Source organism: Electrona antarctica, assembly GCF_951216825.1.
Source record: "Electrona antarctica genome assembly, chromosome: 16".
In the NCBI taxonomy this organism is placed as follows: Eukaryota; Metazoa; Chordata; class Actinopteri; order Myctophiformes; family Myctophidae; genus Electrona; species Electrona antarctica.
In genome coordinates, this window is record NC_136797.1 from 24243862 (window position 1) to 24266752 (window position 22891).

Consider the following 22891-nt stretch of genomic DNA (forward strand, 5'->3'; position numbering starts at 1 on the left):
AGGTCTCCATTTCTCAATGGAAGAGTTGGGTCCAACTGCTGGAAATGTACTAGTTATATAGTGTATCAATATGTGGAAAACAGAAGAAAGCCCCAGTACTTTGGCCGAAACACATCCACTGTTTGTTCGTCAGAGGTTTAAAAAAAAAGAAGAAAAAAAAGCATGTCAAAAGGACATTTATTGAGTGCTGGCACTTTCTTCTGTTTTCCACTTTGTATTTCTGCGCCTTGCACCTACGTATAAGGATATTCTAACTTGGAGTTTTGCGGGTTGTCTGCTTTGGCAGTCTTTTTCTATTAATATACTCTACCATACAGATTGATGCCTGGTGCAACCTATACGTTGTTCTACCTTTGATGCGGGCGCGCTCTCTGTGTCTCATCAGCTGTCGTTGCTATGTATACATGTAGCAACATAACTATTTAAAAAATAATAATGAATCAGAATTTTAAGGTTTTCAGAAACCTTAGGTCAGGCCCTAGAAGGCGTTCCCAGATTCGGCCTCAGGCAATGGGTTAAATCACGTTTCTTTCATTAAAATAAGTTCCAGATTGCAGCTTTAAGTAAGAATTGATTTTTGATAGACAAAGCTGAGCTTGCTACACTAAATGCACAACTGCTATAATGTAAAGGAGAGTACATGGGAACATTATAACATAGGAACCCTGTGTCATATATTAGCCATTTAAATACAAAAAGTTATGATTTCTCTTTTTTACTATATCAGCACTTTGTGTACACTCATTTCCCAATTCAGAGGCAAATTCTCTGCCCTAAATTGTATTTTATTTTAACCACTTTCAATCTGATGGCCCTATTTTGGGCAATAATATTATTATTTTTTTTATTTTTTTTACAAGCTCAGCAACATGCCATGCAGTAACACATTGTGAGCTTGGCTATTTTCGCTATGAAGAGAGGTGTCCCTTGATATTTTTACTTTCCCATTGGTGTGCCTTTGGCACAAAAAGTTTGAAAAACACTGGGCTAGGGGCATACGCTCTTCTTGTTAGTTTTTTTTTTTTTTACTGTACTTGACTCAAACACACAGGTGACATTTCCACCCGTTTTCCCCTTTTAAGGTGACCTGTATGTAGTTTATGTATGATTTATTTGACATTTGAAACCATCGCATTGGTGGTTGTCATCTGCAGAGTTCTAATGAGAGGGGCGTGGTGGAGGACGAGATGGAGGAGGGGCTCTACAAGGGGGCGGGTCTTGAGGCAGTGGGGGCAGAGAGCCAGTTGGGGAGGGAGGTGTAGGGGGAGCATTCAACATGGCGGTTGGGGGTAGAGCTCTGTTTGGGGGTGGAGTGTAAGGGGGAGGAGTGATAGAGGAGGGGGGAGGAGTGGAGGGAAGTGGGGGGAGAGTGGACGTTGGCGATGGGGGCACATGAGTGAGGGGATGCGGTGAGGGGCCACGGTTGTAACTGTGAGGCAAAGTGTAGATGGGTGTGGTGGGATGGTTGTAGATTGGATAGCGAGGAGCAGGGTATGATTTGGTACGGGTGAAGTTAATGCACTTGCCCTGTAATTAAGAAAGGGAAAAAAATATCAGTAGAAAGCATGATTAGCATGCTATTGAGTGGCGCGCTACGAGCTTGTATAGGTCTGCTATTTTTGAAAAATCGAAGAACGACTGACATAGAAACATAGCTTTTTCAGAAAACTGTCAGGATGTAGAAGACATTTTTAGAATCTGATCTCAGGTCAAAATGGGTTAATTGTCAATCATAAACCATAGCTCATCATCAGTATATGTTCTCATTTGTCATACACAGTAAACTCCAGGTTTCATATACAGTATGCAACAAAATATGTGAAATGTTGCTACAGTTATAGGAACAAAAACCTGCACTGAATCGGCTTGCTATGAAGATTCTGTGGCTAGATACTGTGGCAAAGCAATTGTATGGCAGATTTAGTAGGGTAGAACTTTCAGCAAATGGAAAGAGGAAATGCCTATGCTAGTCCTGGTCATGGAAGAAAACAGCTTGTCTGCCAAGTCAGCCATGCTGAAGTTAGGAGGAGTAGGGGGAGGTAGGTACAGTATCATCTGCTCTTAATGGCTTTTGCAGGCAAAAGCATTCCTCCAGGCTCAGGAGAATAGTAATGCTTGCTAAATCTTGTTTATTATGGTAAATTGCCTTTACCGGTATGACATTTTTTTTACAGGGCCTTCATGGTTACTATTTCTGTTTATTCATATAATTAGGTACAGATGTGACATTGTTTGAATTTTTCAAACAATGAGGAGAGAGATTTTGTCAGTCAATAGTCTCTACATTTTGTTTTTGGTTAGCTTTGATCCTGTGTCAACTGTCAAGCCTTGGTTCCAGATCCTTCATTAAGCCAAGATCATTTAGTGTACATGTGGCAAAAAGTCTGCCCTGTCAAGACAAGACATTAACTGCATTCATTAAAAGATAAACAATAAGATAAGACACATGGTTCTTTCGCAACAACAATAATAATCTGATTAAATTTGCAGTGTCACAACATTTCTATCAGTTTAGTTGCCTTCAAATGGCTGTGTGGTTTGTTGCTCACCTTGTCCCCAGGATGAGGTCGCATCACAGACACCCGATCATAGCCTCTCCTCATGAACACACAGAGGGCATCCAACTTTCCCTACACCAAGATGGTTTGAGATGATAATGTATTAAATATGTTGAGCAGTTGCAACAATATCCAACCACAATCAAGTAAGAATGGCCATTAACCACTACTGTAAGACCTATATACTTCATCATACAACAATTTGCAATCTACAAGTTCACGACATGTCGCCTCACATTGTGAGCAAATAACAATTGTAAAACAATATGAATTGTTTAATTTAATTCAAGCAAATGTTTTCCAAAACATCTTTATTATCTGTAATTTCTGAATTTGTAGCCCATCTGTCTGACATTGAATTCATTATGTTTGCCTTGCCCTGACACTCTGTAAAAGAATAACTTCCACATGCTCGCCTATACTGTAACTCTCTCACATGATATATTGCATGCAAAAAGGGACAGTCAAACAGACAAGAGCATATTTTCCCGGGAATAACACCAGCTCAACAGATCGCATATCCAGAGCTTAGTTCATTCTATGTCTGGTTCTTATTACTGTTGATCCAGCTGACTATTAATACATTATGAAACAAATGACATTAACCGTTTCTTGGTAACACACGGCTCACAGCTTCTATTGAAACTGCTGAAACAGTGTTTCAGCGTCTAGGGTATTGCAAAGTGTATTTAAATCCATCTGGAATAGGAATAACATTTTGAAATTAGGAGCATAGTCGGTTTCTGCACAACTTGGGGGCAGAAAAGCAGCGCTCTTGACAGCTGCAGCTCCTTACTTTAGCGTTTTCATGTCAAGGACCTTAAATTAATATCTATTATATTTGTTGCAAGGGATCAAGAATTGTGATGTTGTGAGGTTTGTTTTGATGCTATGCTAATTGTTAACACATTTTGCTGGGGAGCCCCTGGAACCCCCTCAGGGATCCCTGGGGGTCCCCGGACCACACTTTGAAAAACATTGCTCTAGCTCAGGGGTTCTCAACCCGTGGGTTGCGACCCCTCTGGGGGTCGCCAAATTATTTTGGGGGGGTCCCCAAATTATAAAAAAAAAGAAAAACAAAAGAAAATCTTTTTTTTTGCAACTGAATGGCTGGAAAATGGAAATAAAGAGTTTACATATAATGTAAATGCCAAAGCATCTCCGGGGGTCCCCGGCCAAAAACGTTGAGAACCCCTACTCTAGCTGACTTAATCAAAGCGTTTTTGCCTCCTGAATGCATGCACGAAGAATCATCTCTATAAAGATGCATTTAAGATAATCTTAATGTTGTTGTTTTTTGTGGCTTTCGCCTTTATTTTATATATTTTATTTAGGGACAGACAGTAGGCTGACAGGAAATGGGGAGAGAGATGGGGGGGAAGACATGCAGTGAAGGCCGTCGGGATCGGGAGTCGAACCCGCGGCACACTGCCAGACTGTATTACCAGCCAAGGTGCCTGGACCACTGAGCCATGGCCCAGGCCCATTTAAGATAATCTTGTCGGCATTTAAATTATAGTTACAGAGAAAGGAGTTTACTTGTGTAATGCCTGTGAAAGGGTGTGTGAACTGCTGTACCTTGATTGGGGAATACCACTTTCGGGATCGCGTAGGTTTATGCATGCCATTGTTGTATGTACGTAGTGGAAGTGGGTCATACTCCTGAGCGGGCTTCACCACACGGCCATTTTTGGCCATCTCCAGTTTAGCCCCCTCCTCAGTAGAGCCTTTATCTCCCCAGTGGACCTGAAAAGAGACAGCAGTTGACAATTCTATACTGAATCCTTTCCACATTATATTTTCAACATGGATTTATTCTTTCTTTCTTTCTTTCTTTCTTTCTTTCTTTCTGGAGAGGGCCCCTGCCCAGGGTCCATATATGGAGCTGGCCTATTCTGACATCATTCTGATGTCTGCATATACTCCATATTTGGGCATGCCTGACAAAGAACTCCATATATGGGCATAAAAGGGACACAGACACAATATCTGGGTGGAGCATGCATTTCCAACTTCCAAAGTTCCAGAAACACCTCTGTCTACACACAGAGGCCTCTTCACTTTCCACACCCTCAGCATCCAGCCACAAGTAAACAAACAGACAGACGGCTGAAGGTCACGTCACGGTGCGACTTGCGACACGTTGTGAGTCTGTAGATTGTAAGTTATAATACGAGAGTTCAACTGAGGGGAGAAACAAACTCTAATTCCAAATCAGTCTCCTTCAAATCACCTCATTGGTCCTGCTCCAATCAGATCAGTTGAGCTGATTCCTTATCTCACTCTGTTCAGGCTAAAGGCTTGTTGGATGACAGCTGCCATTTTCAATCTCTGTGTCTTTCCCTCTAGAATCTAGATCAAATCTCTTTACCAAAAATAGCCAATCTCCAAGTTCACAATGTGTCGCAATGCAATTGAGACGCTAGGGTTCAAGTGGTTAATTTATCATCATAAGACAACGTTTACATAAGGCTTTGCTTTTACTTGGATGGCCACATTAAAAGGAACATTTCTCCTGCGTTCTTCCCACTTCACTATTAATTTACATCACCATCATCACAGCCCAGTCCTGGAAGTTTGTTTCTCCACAGAGATGATTTTCCCCCCTATGTCCTATCCAGACGACTGTCACTCCCTCCTGGCTGGCTCAGTTACCTAAGTACTCCATTGTCTGTCGATAACTCTTCCAAAACAGTTCCCGCATCTTGTTTTATCTTCAACCACACGATATTTGTCCACATCACTCCATTCTAGCATCCCTCTAAATGTTTCCCAGAAGCCATATGTTTCAACTGAAAAACATGTCACCACATTTTTCATTTGAAAATAGTAACGCAGCAACAAGACGCGAACAAATATAAATTAGACCTGCGATTGAAAACCAATAAATCTACGGTCTTATACCAGTGCTTGGGTCTGGGGACGCCCCGGAGTCCTTGAGGGGGTTCCAGGGGGTCCCTGAGGATCACACATTATTTAATTTGGCCTTAAAGTAGTTACTGCTATGCGAGATGTGAGATAACATTTTCTTCAACTATTTTCAAATTTCAATGTATGCCACATAATTGGAAACATAATCTGTACTTTCATAATGTAAAACTGAAAATGACCGTGTCTGACTTGAAGCACATTCTATTAGAATCTGTTAATCTGCTTAATATAAAACACAATGCTCTGACAATAACATCCATACACTGCCTATATGCATATTAATTTTCCATTCCCTCACATTTCTTCTAACGACTTATGTCTACTCTCCTCTTCTTCATCCCCCTCTCATGTGTGCTCGCTGCAGCAGCAGCTAGCACACTGAAGATATTCTACACTATTTCTATACCATATTCTCCTCAAACTAACTACTCCTACATTTCACTTAGAAAATCCATTGTACTGTAAAAAAAAGAAGAAAAAAAAAAAAGAATCCAGCTCACTGTAGACACGTATGCATATCTACTTTTCACTTTGAAATGTTTTATAGTTTTTTAAATATTTAAAAAACTACTGTCACATAGAAACTCGATTCACAAATGAAAAAAAATCCACTTTCCTGGTGGAAAGCACACTTGAGATTTTTTCCTTCTTATTTTTTACTTACTAATCTCAATCTTGAAAATCTGTTGGATTTTATCATATCACTGATTGCTAATTCAAACCAGAGTGAAGATAGAGAATGATGGAACAACATAGAGCAGCTGACACCAAGATGACACCTAAAGCCAAGAAGACAAAGTAGGAGAGTAGATTTCAACGGTTTACATACTTAATCCAACCGACATCCACAATCTTTTTTCTTCGTCTGGCTGACACGAAGAAAGTTCTGAGAGGACAAAAGTAATACATACTGCCACAGAACTCAGGAGAGTTCTGAACACCTGACCCTGCCCACTCAGTAATCTATAGTCTCAAATATGCCCGTGACCATCATGGGAAAAGGGGTTGGATCTGTGGCTCAAGACAACCATATCTCCATATATGTCTATATATGGGTGTATCGGGTGTGTTTATGGTTATGTCTGAGTCATAGTGATATGCCTATAAATGGGCATATCAAGTTTGTTCATGGTTATGTCATATAAGGCCTATATAAGGGAATATCGGTTCGTAATATTGTTATGTCTGAGTCAGAGTGACGTGGCCGTGGTCCCGCCTAGTAGCACCTATTTTCACACCTGTGTGAAGTGAGGGGAGCTCTAATCAATTATTATTGACCTTATACCAACCTTGAAACATACCTTAGTTACGTCACAAAGAATGGTGGTCCCTTATTGGCCAAGGGTTTCCACCGACATACCGACAGACATACCGACAGACATACCGACAGACATACCGACAGACATACGGACAGACATACCGACAGCCAATTTGCTCAGACACATATGACGTAAATTCTCCATTCATTGTCAATGGCATTTAATGTTTGTGTTAAGACAGAATCTACACTATAGCTGTTTATAGGAGGGGCCAGAGCCTTAGATATAGACAGTTACGCAAACTCCGTTCACTTCATGGGGCCAGTCCAATGGCAGCTCGCCTACATAGACTTCTATTGAGAATGGGGACAACCAACTGGGACAAGTCCTGGACCGGAAGTAGGCAGAAACAGAAATGCATTGGAATCAGGCAACAGCCCAGCTTTAATGATCTTAAATCCCTTTATTTTAGATTGTTTTGTAGTAACAGTACAACATAAACATTAAAGAGACTTTAGTTGTTACCGTACAATACTTTAAAACAGTTGGCATGTTGCACACATGCTTAAAATAGCTCTTATTTGCGCCGCCCTCGTTGAAAACAATGTATTTCAAACTCCAGCTTGTCCCAGTTCAGGCTGCATGAACAGTGCTCGAGCGCTCGGTTTCTGCCCCCTCAATATCGTAACTCTTCTATTAGATGGCTCTGGGAGGGGCTAGCGCCCCTCAAAAAATAGTGCTTAAGTGGTGATAATGGTTAATATCTAGAAGCTTCTTCAGAGCTGAGTCACTGTCAAACTCTACTTTGCTCTGGTTGTTGGCAACAGAGCGCAGCAGAGCCACAACCTTTGTAATGTACACACAGTTAATATTAAAGTTTCCCTACCTCCATCCTTTTGATGCCCCCCACTCCACGGCCTCCATAATATGACGCATCCACGGTGGGCCATCCATTCTGCGGGTAGGCATCCTCATCTTCATCATCCTAAAGTGTTGAAGGATGAAAATGAACATTGTAAACTGCTTTTTTTCCCTTCTGCATACAAATGTAAGCAGTCTGTCGGCTGACATCCTATGAATTTGTGTGAAAATAATTGGGTTGTGTGTGTGTGTGGGGGGGGGGGGCAGCCGTGGGTTTTACGACATGGATCTGTAGGAGGCTATAGGCTACACACTTTAAGAACTACTGTTATAGAGGGTTTAAGTACTAAGACCTTTTACAGATGTGCAGTATCGATGTGAGGAACAAACTTACAGAGCTGTCCTCAATCACTGGAGGTGGGGGTTCATGGATAACCTGTGAGAAAGATAATCAAGATTATCTTTGATACTATAGGGATGTACCGAACACGTTTAGCCCTGCACCCTAACACTGTGGGATCTGTTCTGGTACTGGCTGTCCCAAGTGACCCAACTTCACCTCTACAGACTTCATTGCTTCTTTATGTCCACAACTTCACAAATGCAACATGACTAGAGTATAGGTCCAGATCGCTAATGGACTGTTTAAGTACACAAATATAATTATGCAAATTGAGAGAGAGAGAAAGAGAGAGAGAGAGAGAGAGAGAGAGAGAGGGAGCTGTGTATGATTGTCTGTCTCATAGCAATCTTAAAAATGGGCCAAAATGCGTGGATCAGCGAAGCGTGGCGCCTCCAGCCAGCCCTCAATCTGACATCGCCTACATTAACAGAACAGCGGTCAAGATAGTCCTCTCCTCCTCGGCTTTGATAAGAAGGGAGTCGGGGGGGGGGGGGGGGGGGGGACGTCGGCTACCAGTGAGTTGTTTATTTCTCTATAAGAAGAAGCAGAATGGATGACTGACTAAATCGGTACCTTCCCCCCCAGAATGAACACCCATTATTTAATATTAGTACACTTTTCATTTTAACCCATTTTGGGCGGGAATCCCTTTTGGTGTTAGCATTATGTTATGCTTTAGCTATTGAAAAATAGCAGATCTACAAGTTCATAGCGCGCCACCAAGTGGCGCGCTATGAACTTGTAGGTCGACTGACATAGAAACATAGCTTTTTCACCAAATGATTAAATGAACAATATTTAATGACCTGATCATGAGCAATGAGAGCATGGGGGAATGAGGAACATGTCTAGGAATATGTAAAGTAATAAGCAAGGTTTGATACGCATTGTCGATTTTATTTCTTTTTCTTTTTTCTTTTTCATGTTTGTTTGTACTGTGTTTGTCTTTTGCCATTGTTTTCATTGTTTGTTTGTTCAAAAACATTAATACAAATCTAAGTGATAAAAGAAACATAGCTTTTTCAGAAAACTGTCAGGATGTAGAAGACATTTTTAGAATCTGATCTCAGGTCAGAATGGGTTAAATGCATGCAAGGAAGGCCCATTTCCACCTGGGCCGACACAAGTTGCTGTTTACATGAAGACCATGTGCTGTCCTGATATTCCAATATGGTTGACATACCACAGTGCAGCAGAGAGGCCAAAACCACCAGAGCAGCGCTATTGTCAGCAGAAGCAGAAGGATGAGAAGAGCTATGGCCACAAAGGTTCCGTCAGACTGGAAAGGAAGGTAGACAATATATCCATCAGACAATAAACTGAACATTGTGGTAATGGTATTGTGGTCTGATAGTGTGATATACTTTACATATTTTACATACGTACTTAAGCGAAATGGCCAGAGTTTGAAGGGCTTAATTGGCCCCTCAATATATTTCTTTATAGCTAACCCGGTATGTATGAGTCTCAGTCTGGCAGTTCAGGCAAGCTTGCCAGTAAAGGCATGAAGCACATGCTTTTACCGTTAGAGACTTTGGAACAACTTGCCCGAGGAGACGCCAGAACAGCGTCTTCTTTTAAACCTCTCCTTTAAGCACAATTTTATGGACTTGTTTTTCTTTCTTTTTTTTCCTTTTAAGTTGACTACAGTGTGCAGCATGTTCTGCTGCCATTGTTTGTTTCTGGCAGCTATGAAGCACTTTGTAAGTGTAACATCTTTTAAAGGTTCTTCTTCTTCTTCCTCGTAGTCGCAGTAGTTGAAGAAGTAGGAGTATTTATAGTGACATAACTGACAATTAACCAAAATAGTGTTATTATTATTATTCTCCATGTTTAGTTCATACAAGGGACACTGACTTGTCATGTTCAGCCTCTGTATTACTGTATCTATTATTACAATTCTCTAAATTGCACGCCCCCACATTTTTCCGTGCGCATTGAGCACAATGCAAAAACAAATGTGCGCATTGGGCACAGCTTTGTGCGCGCCGCAGTTCGGTTGGCCAAGTCCTAGACCGTGACGTATGCGGAGTGTTTCGCGCCCGTGATACGTCACTGACTTTACCCTCTGCGTTTTCAATCCAGCTTTGTGGGTCTTCGACTACAGGCCAATCACAGTGGGGCTTTCCTAGAACTGCAGTGAGATCCATAATAACGCAGCACCCCGCCCTTGAAACAATATACACGGACAGCGAACACACAATATTCACAGAGAAACAACAACAACACAACCTGCCCATGCAGCTCGGAAAAAACACAGTCAGTGCACCAAAAGTTAAATCGCTGTCCCTGTGTGTGTCTCACTCAGATCACACTGCCACATAGACGCGTGGCGTTAGACATGAACAGGTGTGCAAGCTCCCAAGTGTATCACATCTCTTTGAGTTAGGTACTGGAAGAGTTTAGTCACTTCTTAAATAATAGAAATTGAGATATAATTTTAAGTTTAAGAACCACTGCCCTACCATACAGATGGATGGGTTGAAATTGATTAGTTCATGCCTCCTTGCCTGACAATGAAGTTTGCAGTTATGGATTGATTCAGTCAATGATCAATGGATTGATGAAGTTTTTCAAATACAATTTGTTAGTCCCTCTGAGAGCTTACTTACACAGCTGACTGTAGTTATTGTGACAGAGCTGGAGATGAAGCTCAGGCCATTGTTCATGCTGACATGGAGGGTGGCAGACCTATTAAAAGAGTGTAAGAGATGATAAGGTGACAGCTGGTTCATCAAACGTGTTAACTCAGCTGTAACTATAAGACAAATAACACATTACATGCATTTGTAAATTGGCTAACGTGTTTGTTTTTGAGGGGCGCTAGCCCCTAAAAATAATAATAATAAATAAATAAATAAATAAATCATACTTTTTTATTTTTAAATCTCTATGGGAAAAATGAATGGGCTTTGGATTGGTGGAACCAGAAAATGGCCACCACTGCTATGCCCCATTGAATTTAATTGAATCACTTACGTTCCCTCCTTCTCCAGAACAGGAGCTGGACACAACAGAAAGGTGTCTTTCACCACCAGTGGTCTTTTCACTGCAGGAATTAAATGAAGAGGAGAGAACACTGACGTTTTTGTGTTATAATACATATACAGTACTGTGTAGGCCTATTATACTGTATGGTTGGTTTTTGATTGATCAGAATCAGAATCAGAATCAAACTTTATTGTCACATCACATTACAAGTAACATGGGTGAAATTCTTGTTTGTACAGGCTCATCTTTGCAGTTAAAAAGAAAGAAAGTACATGATAATCTACATGGTACAATATGTATACATAAAAAATAATTAAATAAAGTGATGTAGCCTAATGTGTATGAAGTAGTCTCTACTAAAAGGAGACCAATTCAGTTCAGTCTGTGCGGCGTCACCAGTCCTAGTTCTTGTTCAGCAGTCTAATTGTTGACAAGTAGAAACTGTTCAAGAGTCTGCAGTATTATGCGTGTCTTAAGTACCAGGTCTTATGACTTAACTTAAGACCTGGAGGCGTGGTCAATGCTGTTTGGCCACTCAGAATAGCCAAATGGCATTGATCACGCCTCCAGGTCTTTTGTTAAGTAATAAGACCTGGTACTTAAGACACGCATAATACTGCCCTGGAGGTGTTGCTCTTGATGCTCATGTAGCGTTTGCCCGGCCGTGGGCCGTGATTGAATACTTTATTAACAGTTTGCCAAAAAGTGTTTCCATTGGGGTCCTGTTGGGCCGCATGAAAGATGTTATAGATAAAGCAAGTTAAGTCATTCAATAAATTAATAATGCCGTTTGAATCTCTACTGGCCAGAAAACTCAAAAGTCTCAAATCTGATATTAAATTCCTGAAAGAACTTCCCATGCTTATGGAAAATGAAGCAAACGAATAACTATTGTGGTTTATTTACCCTGGCTGAGTGTGTGTCTAGAGTGTGCTGAGACTGTCATTGATGGGAGTTTCATTCCCTTTAGACATCTGAGAAGCCTTAAGTAATACACCAGCTGATGCAAAGCAAAGGAGGACTGCGACCATAGTTTGGGCAGGATATGCTGTAAATTAATAATCAAAATGACATTTCTGTGGCCAAAACTAACTTGGCCCTGATAATGTAACATGTTTCTGAGTTCAGTAGCCTGCGCTGCGTTAAAACTGTCACTCTTCAAAAGTGCTGAGGGTCAGTTTCATGGTGAGTTTGATCAATGCCATACAATCTCCCACTGACATTCGGTGTTCTGTTGTAAAGCTACGTGATTTGCTGCAGATGGACGATGAAAGACAACCTTAAAGACAAAAGATGTAGATTTTCCAATGCCGCGAGAGCAAGCTGTCAGCACACTGAACACACCTGGAAGTCGTTGTCATTTACTCATTTTCAACGTACCATGGAATGATAGGATTTACCTTAAACATTGCCCGCGTTAATTCCCCTTTAATATATTGTTTCTTTATGCAATTTAATTAATTTAAATTAGAGTGAAAACACAGGATTATTTTTAAACAATGTGTTGCCTTCCTCAAATGGAGCTGTTCAACGGTCAAGAAATTAGGCAGTTCTCAGAATACTGTACAGTATATGTCCAACATTATAAATGTGAAGCTGGGTAACTTAAAAGGTCATAATAATATATATATATATTATTTTTTTTGTCTTGTTTTGAATGTTCTTTGGTTGTCTTGATTTGGAATTTGTGTGTTGTTGTTGTGTGTGTTTAAGTTTTTTGTATTTGTTACTCTGTTTGTATTTCTCAATTTACTTCTATATTTGTAAAAAACAAAAAATTAAAAAAGGTCATAATAAATTATTGTAACAAACAAATCCTATCATTTATAGAACATATTTGTACATATTTATTTGAATACAAACTTACAAACTACAAACTACTAGTCTTGTCATATGAATTCAAATTAATTAAGTACACTACAAATACACATTGCTTTGGTTATAATGGTGGTGTTGTTTATAGTTCTGATTGCAAATGTGTGTTAACAGATCATCTCTTAAAAATACGTAATAATCCTTAAACTTAGTCAGTACAGCAGTCGTCAATAAAGTAAGATACTTACTCAACGTTACTGTGTCATTGATACGGAAGCTGCAGAGAACCTTTTGCACATCTCGGGCATGGAGGAAGCCATTTCCTCTGACAACGACCTGGAATGTTTCTATGGTGGGATGAAACAAAGGAAATTCAAATAACACAGGAATGTCATATTTTCCATTAAGCACAGACACCGAATTTGACAAACATTCAGTCCGACCGGCCAGAAGCAGAGAGATAAAACATATCCTCACGGCCGATGACAATGATCGATCAGAGGGGCCAGAGGGGGGATATCAAAAGCAGATCTAGAGAGGCCTCAATTTCCCCAAAGTTCCTCCAGCAAACAGAACCCTGATTAAAAACAAGCACTGGCTAATTTGGAATTGCACAACTGAACTATTACAATACCTCCTTCACAGATGCTAGAGGGTTCTACAGCCAGGATCTCAATGCAGGATCTCTTCAGGATCTGAGATGGGAAATAATGAAATGCAACGCTTAACTAGTGTCAGATCATCTATTGTATTGTAGTGAGCTACATATATCAAGCATACGTTCTCAAATGAGCTTTTGGTAACATGAAGCAGACAAATCCCTCTTTCATACCGAGCCAATGACCCCTTGCAGTGCTTGGAAGCCATCGTTCACAGGGAAGACATGGTCTTTGCTGTCAGCAATAGTCCAAAGCTGTCAGGAGTAAAGTAAAGCAATGATATTTACATTCCTTTTTAGTATTTAATTATTTTATAGATAGAGCAGTGATTCCCAACATGTGATTGCAAGCAGTCCTCCAACTAATTGACTAAACACTACAGTTTAATGATACTGATATTGTAATACCAATACAGTAGATAGGAACTTGGAGTATAGACGAATCTGGGCGCAGCCATTACTGAGGTGTATACCATTAAGCGCAGCTTTACATCTCAGCACTGATTAGCTACACCTGGCCTACAGGCTCCATGGATTCGTATTTGATCCAAGACACAAACGATTGATTCATCAGTAAAAATAAACATGCTCTGAAAATGCAGTCCGCGGACGTTACCTGGGTTTCATTGAAATCCTTTACTCCTACACAGTACACCGAGGCACCCAGCTGACGTGCTCTGCTGGCCTTAATTCAATTGAAATGAGACAAAAGATATTGTGACAAAAACATATTATTTCCTGTAATATCATGGTCAGCCATATTAACCACTTAAACCATGTATCCTTTGTCGTATGACAAAATGTCTGTTGCACTATAAAACAATGATGACAATGATGACCATTCAGTTGTAAGTTCTAATGCCATTGTGTGCGTGTGTACTGTGATGGTGAGTAGGTGAATAGGAGATTGCAGACAATATTTCGCAAATTTTTATCGGATTATCTTACCTCTCTCTCTGCCAAATCAAACTGATTCTCTCTCAGTTCACCATCCGTCAAGGCAATGATAACACTGGCTATACGGAAACCTGATACATACAAGCAAATGAAAACAATCATCACCATAAGTTGCTTAAATATTTGTCTGTCTGTCGTTCTTTCTTTCTTTTTCTCTTTCTTTCTTTCTTTCTTTCTTTCTTTCTTTCTTTCTTTCTGTCTTGACAACTATTTCCCCTTTTCTCCCAATCTTTATGCCAATTCCCTAATTTGTGTGACCTTGTCACTGCTGACTACACATGGAATATCGCCTGCTGCTTCGTTTTACCTGCCAGTGAAGAGCTTCAAACAGAAGTGTATAGCGGGTGTGAAGGAACAGCCTATAGAGCGTCGCAGTCCCGCCTCCTACCCTGGACCAGGAAATGAAACCCAATGCATTTTCCTCATAGACATTTCTTAAAGTATTTATTTAAAGACAGTTACGCCGCGGACAAAGCCAACTGGAGTCGTGACAACTCATGACAACACAAACAATATTTTGGACCAAACAAATAATTAGAAAGAAGAAAAAAACGGCAGGTTACAACACTTTTGTTGTTGTTTTTCTTCTTTGTAATTATTTGTTTGGTCCAAAATATTGTTTGTATTGTCATGAGTTGTCACGACTCGAGTTGGCTTTGTCCGCGGCGTAACCGTCTTTAAATAAATACTTTAAGAAATGTCTATGGGAAAAATGCATTGGGTTTCATTTCCTGGTCCAGGGTAGGAGGCGGGACTGTGACGCTCTATATTCCTCCTAGTTCAACACCCCTGCTGACAGCTACGTAGGTGCCCTTGCCTTGACCAACCTGTAGGAGTCACTAGTGCAGTGACAAAGAACTCCCTCCCACGTCCGCGACTTTCCTCCCGCAAACGCTGGGGCCAATAAGCTGCTCAATGATTTTCAACCAACAAATGTCATGTCATGTTTTTCAGTGAGTTATTTAATTTTCAGTGCTCAGTTATTTTAACATGGTCATTATGACAAAGTCAAAATTAGCCATTAGCAGGCAGGCACATTACTGTACGTTGCAGGTATTACGTAGGTTAAGATTATGCTGTGAATTAAAACATACTGTTAATTTAATTGTGCAGATGTTGTTGTTGCTGTACATCTTTATATGTTACAAAATACCTGCTTTTATATTGGTCTGCTTCCTGGCACATGAATAGAGGTGCCGCTGTCTGCAGAAAGCATGATTGAAACGTAATCAATCAATGTAGCAAGATGGGAAAATATTCTACTCACCATCTCCAGTCGCATAGTAAATTTGCTCACTGGCCTGTGGGAGAAAATGTAGATTTACTTTTCAGGGAATGGACAAAAGAAATTAGTACTTATAGAGGGTACGCGCATGCATAAAGTGAATGGCAAATTGAGTGGCAAAGTGAGAGGCAAAGTGAGTTTAACATTGTTTAATGTTGTTTAATGCAATCAGATAGGACTTTTCTGTTTGGATGTATGGGCTGTCTGTCAAGGCCAGAAAGTATTTTTTTGCCACTCAGTAGGCGTTAACTTCCGGGTTTGATGATGATGTCACGCACGGCACAGCCACATACCCTCTATTAAGCTCTTGTTAATACTTTTCATTGGTTAAATATTTATAAAACCCACAGACAGACTTAAATAATTAAAGCCGTATTTGTAATTGCTTACTGTTGCCTAACTTACCTTGTACTTTCATATTGCCTTGGACATTTTCTACTGAGGCCGTGTCTTTACCTTTGGGATTATGCATTCTTAAACCCAAACCGCACCAATGCAACTATTATAGTCATAACTCCTTGCAACAAAACAGTTTAAAGGTCAACCGCACCAATGCAACTGCAATATCATTGGGGATGGTTGCAAGTAGTTGCAAGGAGTTGCATATTGCAAGGAGTTGCATATTGCAATGGCGAAGTTTGGGCTTTATATGTACAGTAATTCATGAAATTGATTGCAATATTGAGCAAACTACTGGTTATCATCACAAATTTCTATGTGGGTTTCTAAATTAAGTTTCACACTTTTGCACTTCAACAATTCAGGGACGGTAAAATAAAACTATGAGAAATGTTTCTCACCTTTTGGAGTCGAATAATAATGGTTCAATATATTGTTTGCCAGTATGGTTCAACGGCTACATGTAAATAAAATATTTAAAACAAGATTTGACTTACTCTTTCGAACCCTTTGTTCATGAAAGTATCTCCACCAGGCTGCACCATGCGTAACTCCGCAAGCCCAGCCCGAATTTGCTCTCTGATCATAAATAAATACACAAACATATTTCACAATACAAATGGAATACAAATGCCCAATATATTGTCACAATATAAAAGCAAAACAAAACATATTGAGGCATTGAATAACGGTCCATGTGTGCCTTGCCTGTCTTCAGTAAGCTTCATCAGAATTCTTCCTTCTGTTGAAAATACAATGAAGGACATCCGTAGCTGGGGACTTCAAAGAAGAGGTATCAGAATATTGTATTGTATTTCCACGTACGCATTTATTTTCTATGATTTAAACCGGCCTTCACTGTGTGCACATACCTGATGAACTTGTGAGCAAGGTGCTCAACAAAGTAATAGATCTCATTCCAGTGATGCTGCACACTGCCAGATCTAGGAAGAAACAGGGTGATTCAGGTTGAATTGCACTGTACTTACAGTAAGCCCTATTTCTAAAATAGCAAACAACAAGCAGATGTACAAGCTCACAACACGTTACATAACAATGCACTGTGAGCTTGTAGAACTCATTTTATGTCCAACTTTGAGGATTTGTGTAAACACAAACATTGAAGACAAAAGTGTGTAAACACAAACATTGAAGACAAAAGTCAGGCCGCAAATTGTGATTGGCCAGAATGAGATGATGTATGATGACGTATATGATGATAAGAACGCCCCTCACGTCACACGGGAAATGTAGTGAGACGACCATGGCCATGATCGCTTGACTCAGTGTCACCAAACTGACCAAAGCAGTCTGCAGACTCTGCACACATCAGCGTCCTGTGTTGCCATGAATCCACAGCTCCGCGTTTCATGGCCATATAGATTTTTATTCCAATATTGCTATCTTGATGAGGTCCACTCATACTGTAGATTAGATACAAAAGTATGTCATGATATATGACCACTTATTTGCATAAGCATGGATATCAGCCAGAGAATCGGAGCGGCAGGGGCGGTATTGCAGTCGCTGTACCGCACTAGTCTGTTGTGACGAAAATAGTTGAGGCAAAGCTCTCTGTCTACCGAGATATCTTCGTTCCTACTCTCACCTATGGTCATGAAGTGAACGAAAGAATAATAAAGAATAAGGTCGCGGATACAAGCGGCCAAAATGAGTTTTCTCCAACGGGTGGCTGGCATTTCCCTTAGAGATAGGGTGAGAAGTTCAGTCACGCGAGAGAGACTCGGAGTAGAGTCGCTGCTTCTTCGCTTGGAAAGGAGCCAGCTTAGGTGGTTCGGGCATCTGGTTAGGATGCCTCTCGAGCATAGAGAGGTCCGTGATGGAGGGATAAAAACTGACTATATGTGCGAAATGATATGAGATGCATACCAGTACTTGTTCCTGCTCATTTTGTTCTTATCTTATGTTTCCATAATCTGCTAGGGACGTCATAGATCCACTGTTCTTACACTGTATATACTTCTCTGTGTCTGTAATACACTTTAGAATGTATGTGTAATACGTGGCCTGGTGATGACATAATGTTCTTCGCGCCTGCGACTCAGCCGATCCTCACCCACCATGCACCCCTTGGTTTAGATGGAGACTCTAGAGGCCATATGTGTGTATATGAGATTTAACTACTGCATGCAACTGCAAAGAATAAGAGTATACTATGTCAGACACTTGAACAGCCAACATGATAACAGCCAGGGGGACTAAAGAAATGGAGCCAACAGGTGGAAACTAGGGGGTTGTTTGTAGGGCAAACGCAATCTGCAGTAAAACAGGCCACAGGTACAGTAAACAGCAGCAGCAGCAGCTAGAGTGAATTAATGTGAGTTTAGCAATTAACCTCTAAGCCCTATTTTACACTTTCGAAAATCCCCTAAGCCTATAAACTCACAATGCTGTAAAATGCCAATTATTACAATTTGTGAACATTTTCTTTCTTTTCAAAATCTTTTTATTTTCGTTATAAAATCAGATTTTAGTATCAGTGACTGAGGTAAACAAACGTACTGTATGAATCACAGAGATCGTGGGCAGACATAATGTAAAGACTATGTTGTTGTGCAAAACATGCCCCTTCAAGACAAAAGAAAAACATTTTCTCCCCTTCAAGTCCCAATTTAGTAAAGCCAATTCCCAATTCCCCAGCCTCTCTACAAGTACTCCATCTCTGCTAATTTGTGAACATTTTAATGACATGCCCAGAATATGTAAGCCAGGTTGAAAGTGGTTAACTGATCGCCATATAACTATCATCATGGACACCTGCCGCATCACTGGACTCAGTGAGGTGCTTACTCCAGTTGTATGCCTGAACTTGTTCGCCACATTTTGACCTGAGATCAGATTCTAAAAATGTCTTGTACATCCTGACAGTTTTCTGAAAAAGCTATGTTTCTATGTCAGTCGTTCTTCGATTTTTCAAAAATAGCAGACCTACAAGCTCGTAGCGCGCCACTCGGTGGCGCGCTATGAGCTTGTAGATCTGCTATTTTTCAATAGCTAAAGCATAACATAATGCTAACACCAAAAGGGGTCCCCGCCTAAAATGGGTTAAGGAAACCTTAATTTTTTGTTATACTTGTTAGACAGCAACAGCATACAGTATAGTATGCTGTTGCTGTCTGATGAAAATAAAAAAGTGGGCGGTTAATTTAAAGTTTTAACCAATGCTTTAGCTCCCAAAAGCTGACCTACAATATTACAGTAGCAGACACCGCTTGTTAAAATGAGAGGAGGGTGGTTGTGGGTAAGAATTAATTAATTTCTTTAAACATGCAACGTATACACATTCATTGACTAACCACTCCTATCCATTTACTTATCAGTATGTCTATGATCTATATTGTCTCTTGTAAAGAACATCTAACTTTAATTATGCAATGAACAAGCAAACAAGTACAAATATAACTTGAATATGCTTTTTTACCATTTGAACCCTATATTCCCAAAAGTTCCGAAACAGACGATCTACAAAGCTCACAATGTGTCGTGGCTGCAAAACGGCAAGGCTCTAAAGGCTATCACCTTGGATGAACCCAATACTGCGCCAAACCTAGCAGGTGCAGACTCAACAAAAGTATCAACAAAAAACCGGTGCAAGGGGAAAGATGGTAATTAAGGACTTTTAAGGAGTAAATATTATGCCGAACCTCTATAATATGTTTCCCTCTACACCAGGCCACATGCGGCCCCCACCTTCACTTAATGTGGCCCTCAGGTTAATGTCAGAATACTGATATAGTGTTGGTCTCAGCTGTTACAATTCCACAACATGCAAACATATGACCCGCTGTAATTACTTACAGTCTAAATTTGTAGCTCAATGCTCAACACAAGTATAATTAAAGGCATTTGAAATTACATACAAAAAAATTCAGGATTCCAATTCAAAAATAGCAAAAAATAATTCAAGATTTCAATTCGAATAGCAATTCGAATAGCAAAAATAGCCGATCTACAAGCTGAAAACGCGTCGCAGCGCGACGCGTTTTGGGCTTGTAGATCGGCTATTTTTCTACGACAGTAATATATTTCTACGACAGTAATATATGGCCCTAGGGAGTGAGTGTGGAAATATAGTGGCCCTCTCCATCGTCAACGTTGCCCAACCCTGCTCTACACTGCCTCTCTTCTCGACTCTCTCCCCCCCCCGCCCTTGTGTTTCCATTTATGCTGTGATGCCTGTGTCGTCCCAGGCCAGACACAGACAGCCAAAAACTCTGGAGCTGTGGAACATCTGGCTCTAATGGAGAAATGGTTCTGCAGGCATGGCACTGAGAGGAGCTCGCTGGTTTTTGCTTCTGTCATTTTCTTTCATCTGGACTATGATGACAGCAGCGACTGCTGTTATGCAATATTTAGTATAGATGCAAGATCACTTTATGCCTGGCATTAACCCATTCAGGCCTGACCTCAAAATTTAAAAGAAATGTTTTCTAAATCATGACAATTTTCTGAAAGATTTGAGGCACATTTTAACGATTTTTCAAAAATAGCAGATCTACAAGTTCATAGCGCGCCACTCGGTGGCGCGCTATGAACTTGTAGATCTGCTATTTTTCAATAGCTAAATTATAACATAATGTATGTAACCACCAAAAGGGGTTCTCGCTCAAAATGGGTTAACCAATATGTATTAACCACATTTTTTTTAAACAATGTAAAGACATATTTATACAGGAAATTCCAGACATGCATACACTGAATACTGTATATATGGCAAGAAAACACATTTATAGGGAAATTAGCATGTTTGGCCAACAACCCCCAGTACTGTCAGATCACAGTCATGGCCAATGAAAACAAGCGTATTGACACTACCCTAACCCGACCACCAAAAGGGAGCAACAATATGAAATATTGGATGTTGGATCACTGGGGGGCGGGGGGGAATGAGACTTATAACACATCCACAACACCTAATAAGCTAATTAATGTAGCCTAATTAATCAGGTCATCTGAGTTCCTTAAATTCCTTATCCACTTATAGTTTATATTTAAAGCCTACAATCAATGTTTTTATTTTTATTTTCTTCTTTATTTACAATGAAGTCACTCACAGTGCTACAGCAGGTAGCTTGTTGCATTGGGTACTATTATACACTACTGTACACTACTGTACACACTAAAGTCAGATAAGATCATGTGGCTCAGCCAAGAATACTGTAGCCTACTGTGAGTAATTTAATGTTTCCTGTGGCTTTGGATTCCCTAGAAACTGGTGCATGCATACATCTACAGCATCTAGTAAAAAATCAAGCAGGCTTAGAAGTGGGGGAAACTCACTTGTCCAATACAAAGTAGAGGTCAAATCCTCCGTAGCAGGATGACCCTGCCTCCCTCCTTCCATGGCTCTGTCCTAGGCTGCCAGCCACAACGAGGACAATCAGAAGGATACCCAGCTCCGCGGCGACCGCCGACACCTGCCTGCACCAGCGCTGCCGGGACATCACCCCAACTTCAAGGAGAAAGCAGTACACAATCCGAGGAAAAGTAAAACATTAAAAAAAAAAGCTCTCCAGGAGGAATCTTAATGAATCTCTTTCTCTGTAGACCTCGAGGCACTATATGCTGCAGCCTGCCATGCTCACACAAGCAGATCTCCAAGCATAAAAAATGTTCACTCCTGAATCAGTGTCCCATTACCCACAACAGAAGTTGTGGTACGGGAGAGGAGGAGTGAAGTTGATGGGACAGACAGTGGTCTGCTTTCTCTCTCTCTCTTCCTCTCTGCCCTCTCTCTTTGTAGCTTAATATGTTTCATGAGTTCACAAACAAACCCAAACAAAACACAGCACAGTAAATTCACAATATACCTTTTTGAAAATATGTTCTTCCATTTGTTTACTTAAATAGGCATCAACTTACAGGATTCATATAGGTGCCACTATTCTTGCTAATACTTTTCCTTTGTTCTGTTTTCTTTCTCCTTTTTTTTTTAACGTACTGTATTTCTTGTTTTATTCCATACTAAGCATCAGTGCCACTCAGTGGTAAACAGTGGTACTACTGTATATTTCACTTTGCCTAGATAAGAAAGTTTTGAAATGGCAACAAGATATTACAATTTCTAATTGTAAATACATACATTTGTTAAACGGGCCTTGCTAAATCAATCGGTAAAAGGATGTGATCATATAGCTACACCCCTTCACTTCTATTATGGTGGTGGGTCTGTAAGAAGTGGTCCTCCGTTACTTATATTTGGCACATTTATGCTTATTTTGCACACATATTGTACCAGTGTTTGATTGAAGTATTTATATTTGCACAGCATATGCACTTTAGTCAGTTGTATTTGCACACAAAGGAAAAGTCATGAGTTGAACTGGTTTATTGAAAGTATTATGAACATGGGAGTTGTTTCCTATCCGGCAGGATGGCCACTCAGCATTGGACAGTACCACCTGGGGAAACAGAGGGATGTTTGGTCATGATGGGCAAGTGCAATACAGTTAAGAATGCAATATGTGTCAGGGCAATATAAGTACGTAATGTAATATGAGACTGTGTTATGGGTAATTGAATACTTACTGCTTCTGTTCTGTCTGTTCCAGTGTGTTCGGGCAAAAGAGTCCCCAGGCTACCAGAGCACCATATATTGGTCTGGACTGGACCACAGTGAAATGGCCAGGGGTGTTTGAGTTATGCATTGGAGCTGCTAATGATAATGGGATATGTGGTTTATCTTGCAATAGTGGGCATAATTGATATTTACTTACCTGTGTAGTGATATAGATTTATAGGCTCATGTGATGT

The 22891-nt window shown here is 40.3% G+C and overlaps 1 protein-coding gene across 1 annotated transcript; it reads right to left on the reverse strand.

Moving 5' to 3' along the window:
• Positions 1–513: 513 nt before the first annotated feature.
• On the reverse strand, positions 514–21665 carry LOC306939682 (anthrax toxin receptor 1-like). The gene is made up of 18 exons (XM_079524343.1): positions 21419–21665; positions 16990–17061; positions 16808–16897; positions 16615–16696; positions 15701–15734; positions 14425–14504; positions 14093–14161; positions 13651–13731; positions 13453–13513; positions 13067–13165; positions 10992–11061; positions 10625–10703; positions 9196–9291; positions 8004–8045; positions 7635–7733; positions 4137–4304; positions 2550–2630; positions 514–1527 (listed from the first exon to the last, which is right to left on the reverse strand). The coding sequence occupies exons 1-18, from the start codon at positions 21580–21582 to the stop codon at positions 1159–1161; spliced, it is 1836 nt and encodes a 611-aa protein (XP_079380469.1). The 5' UTR covers positions 21583–21665; the 3' UTR covers positions 514–1158.
• Between the last annotated feature and the right edge of the window lie 1226 nt (positions 21666–22891).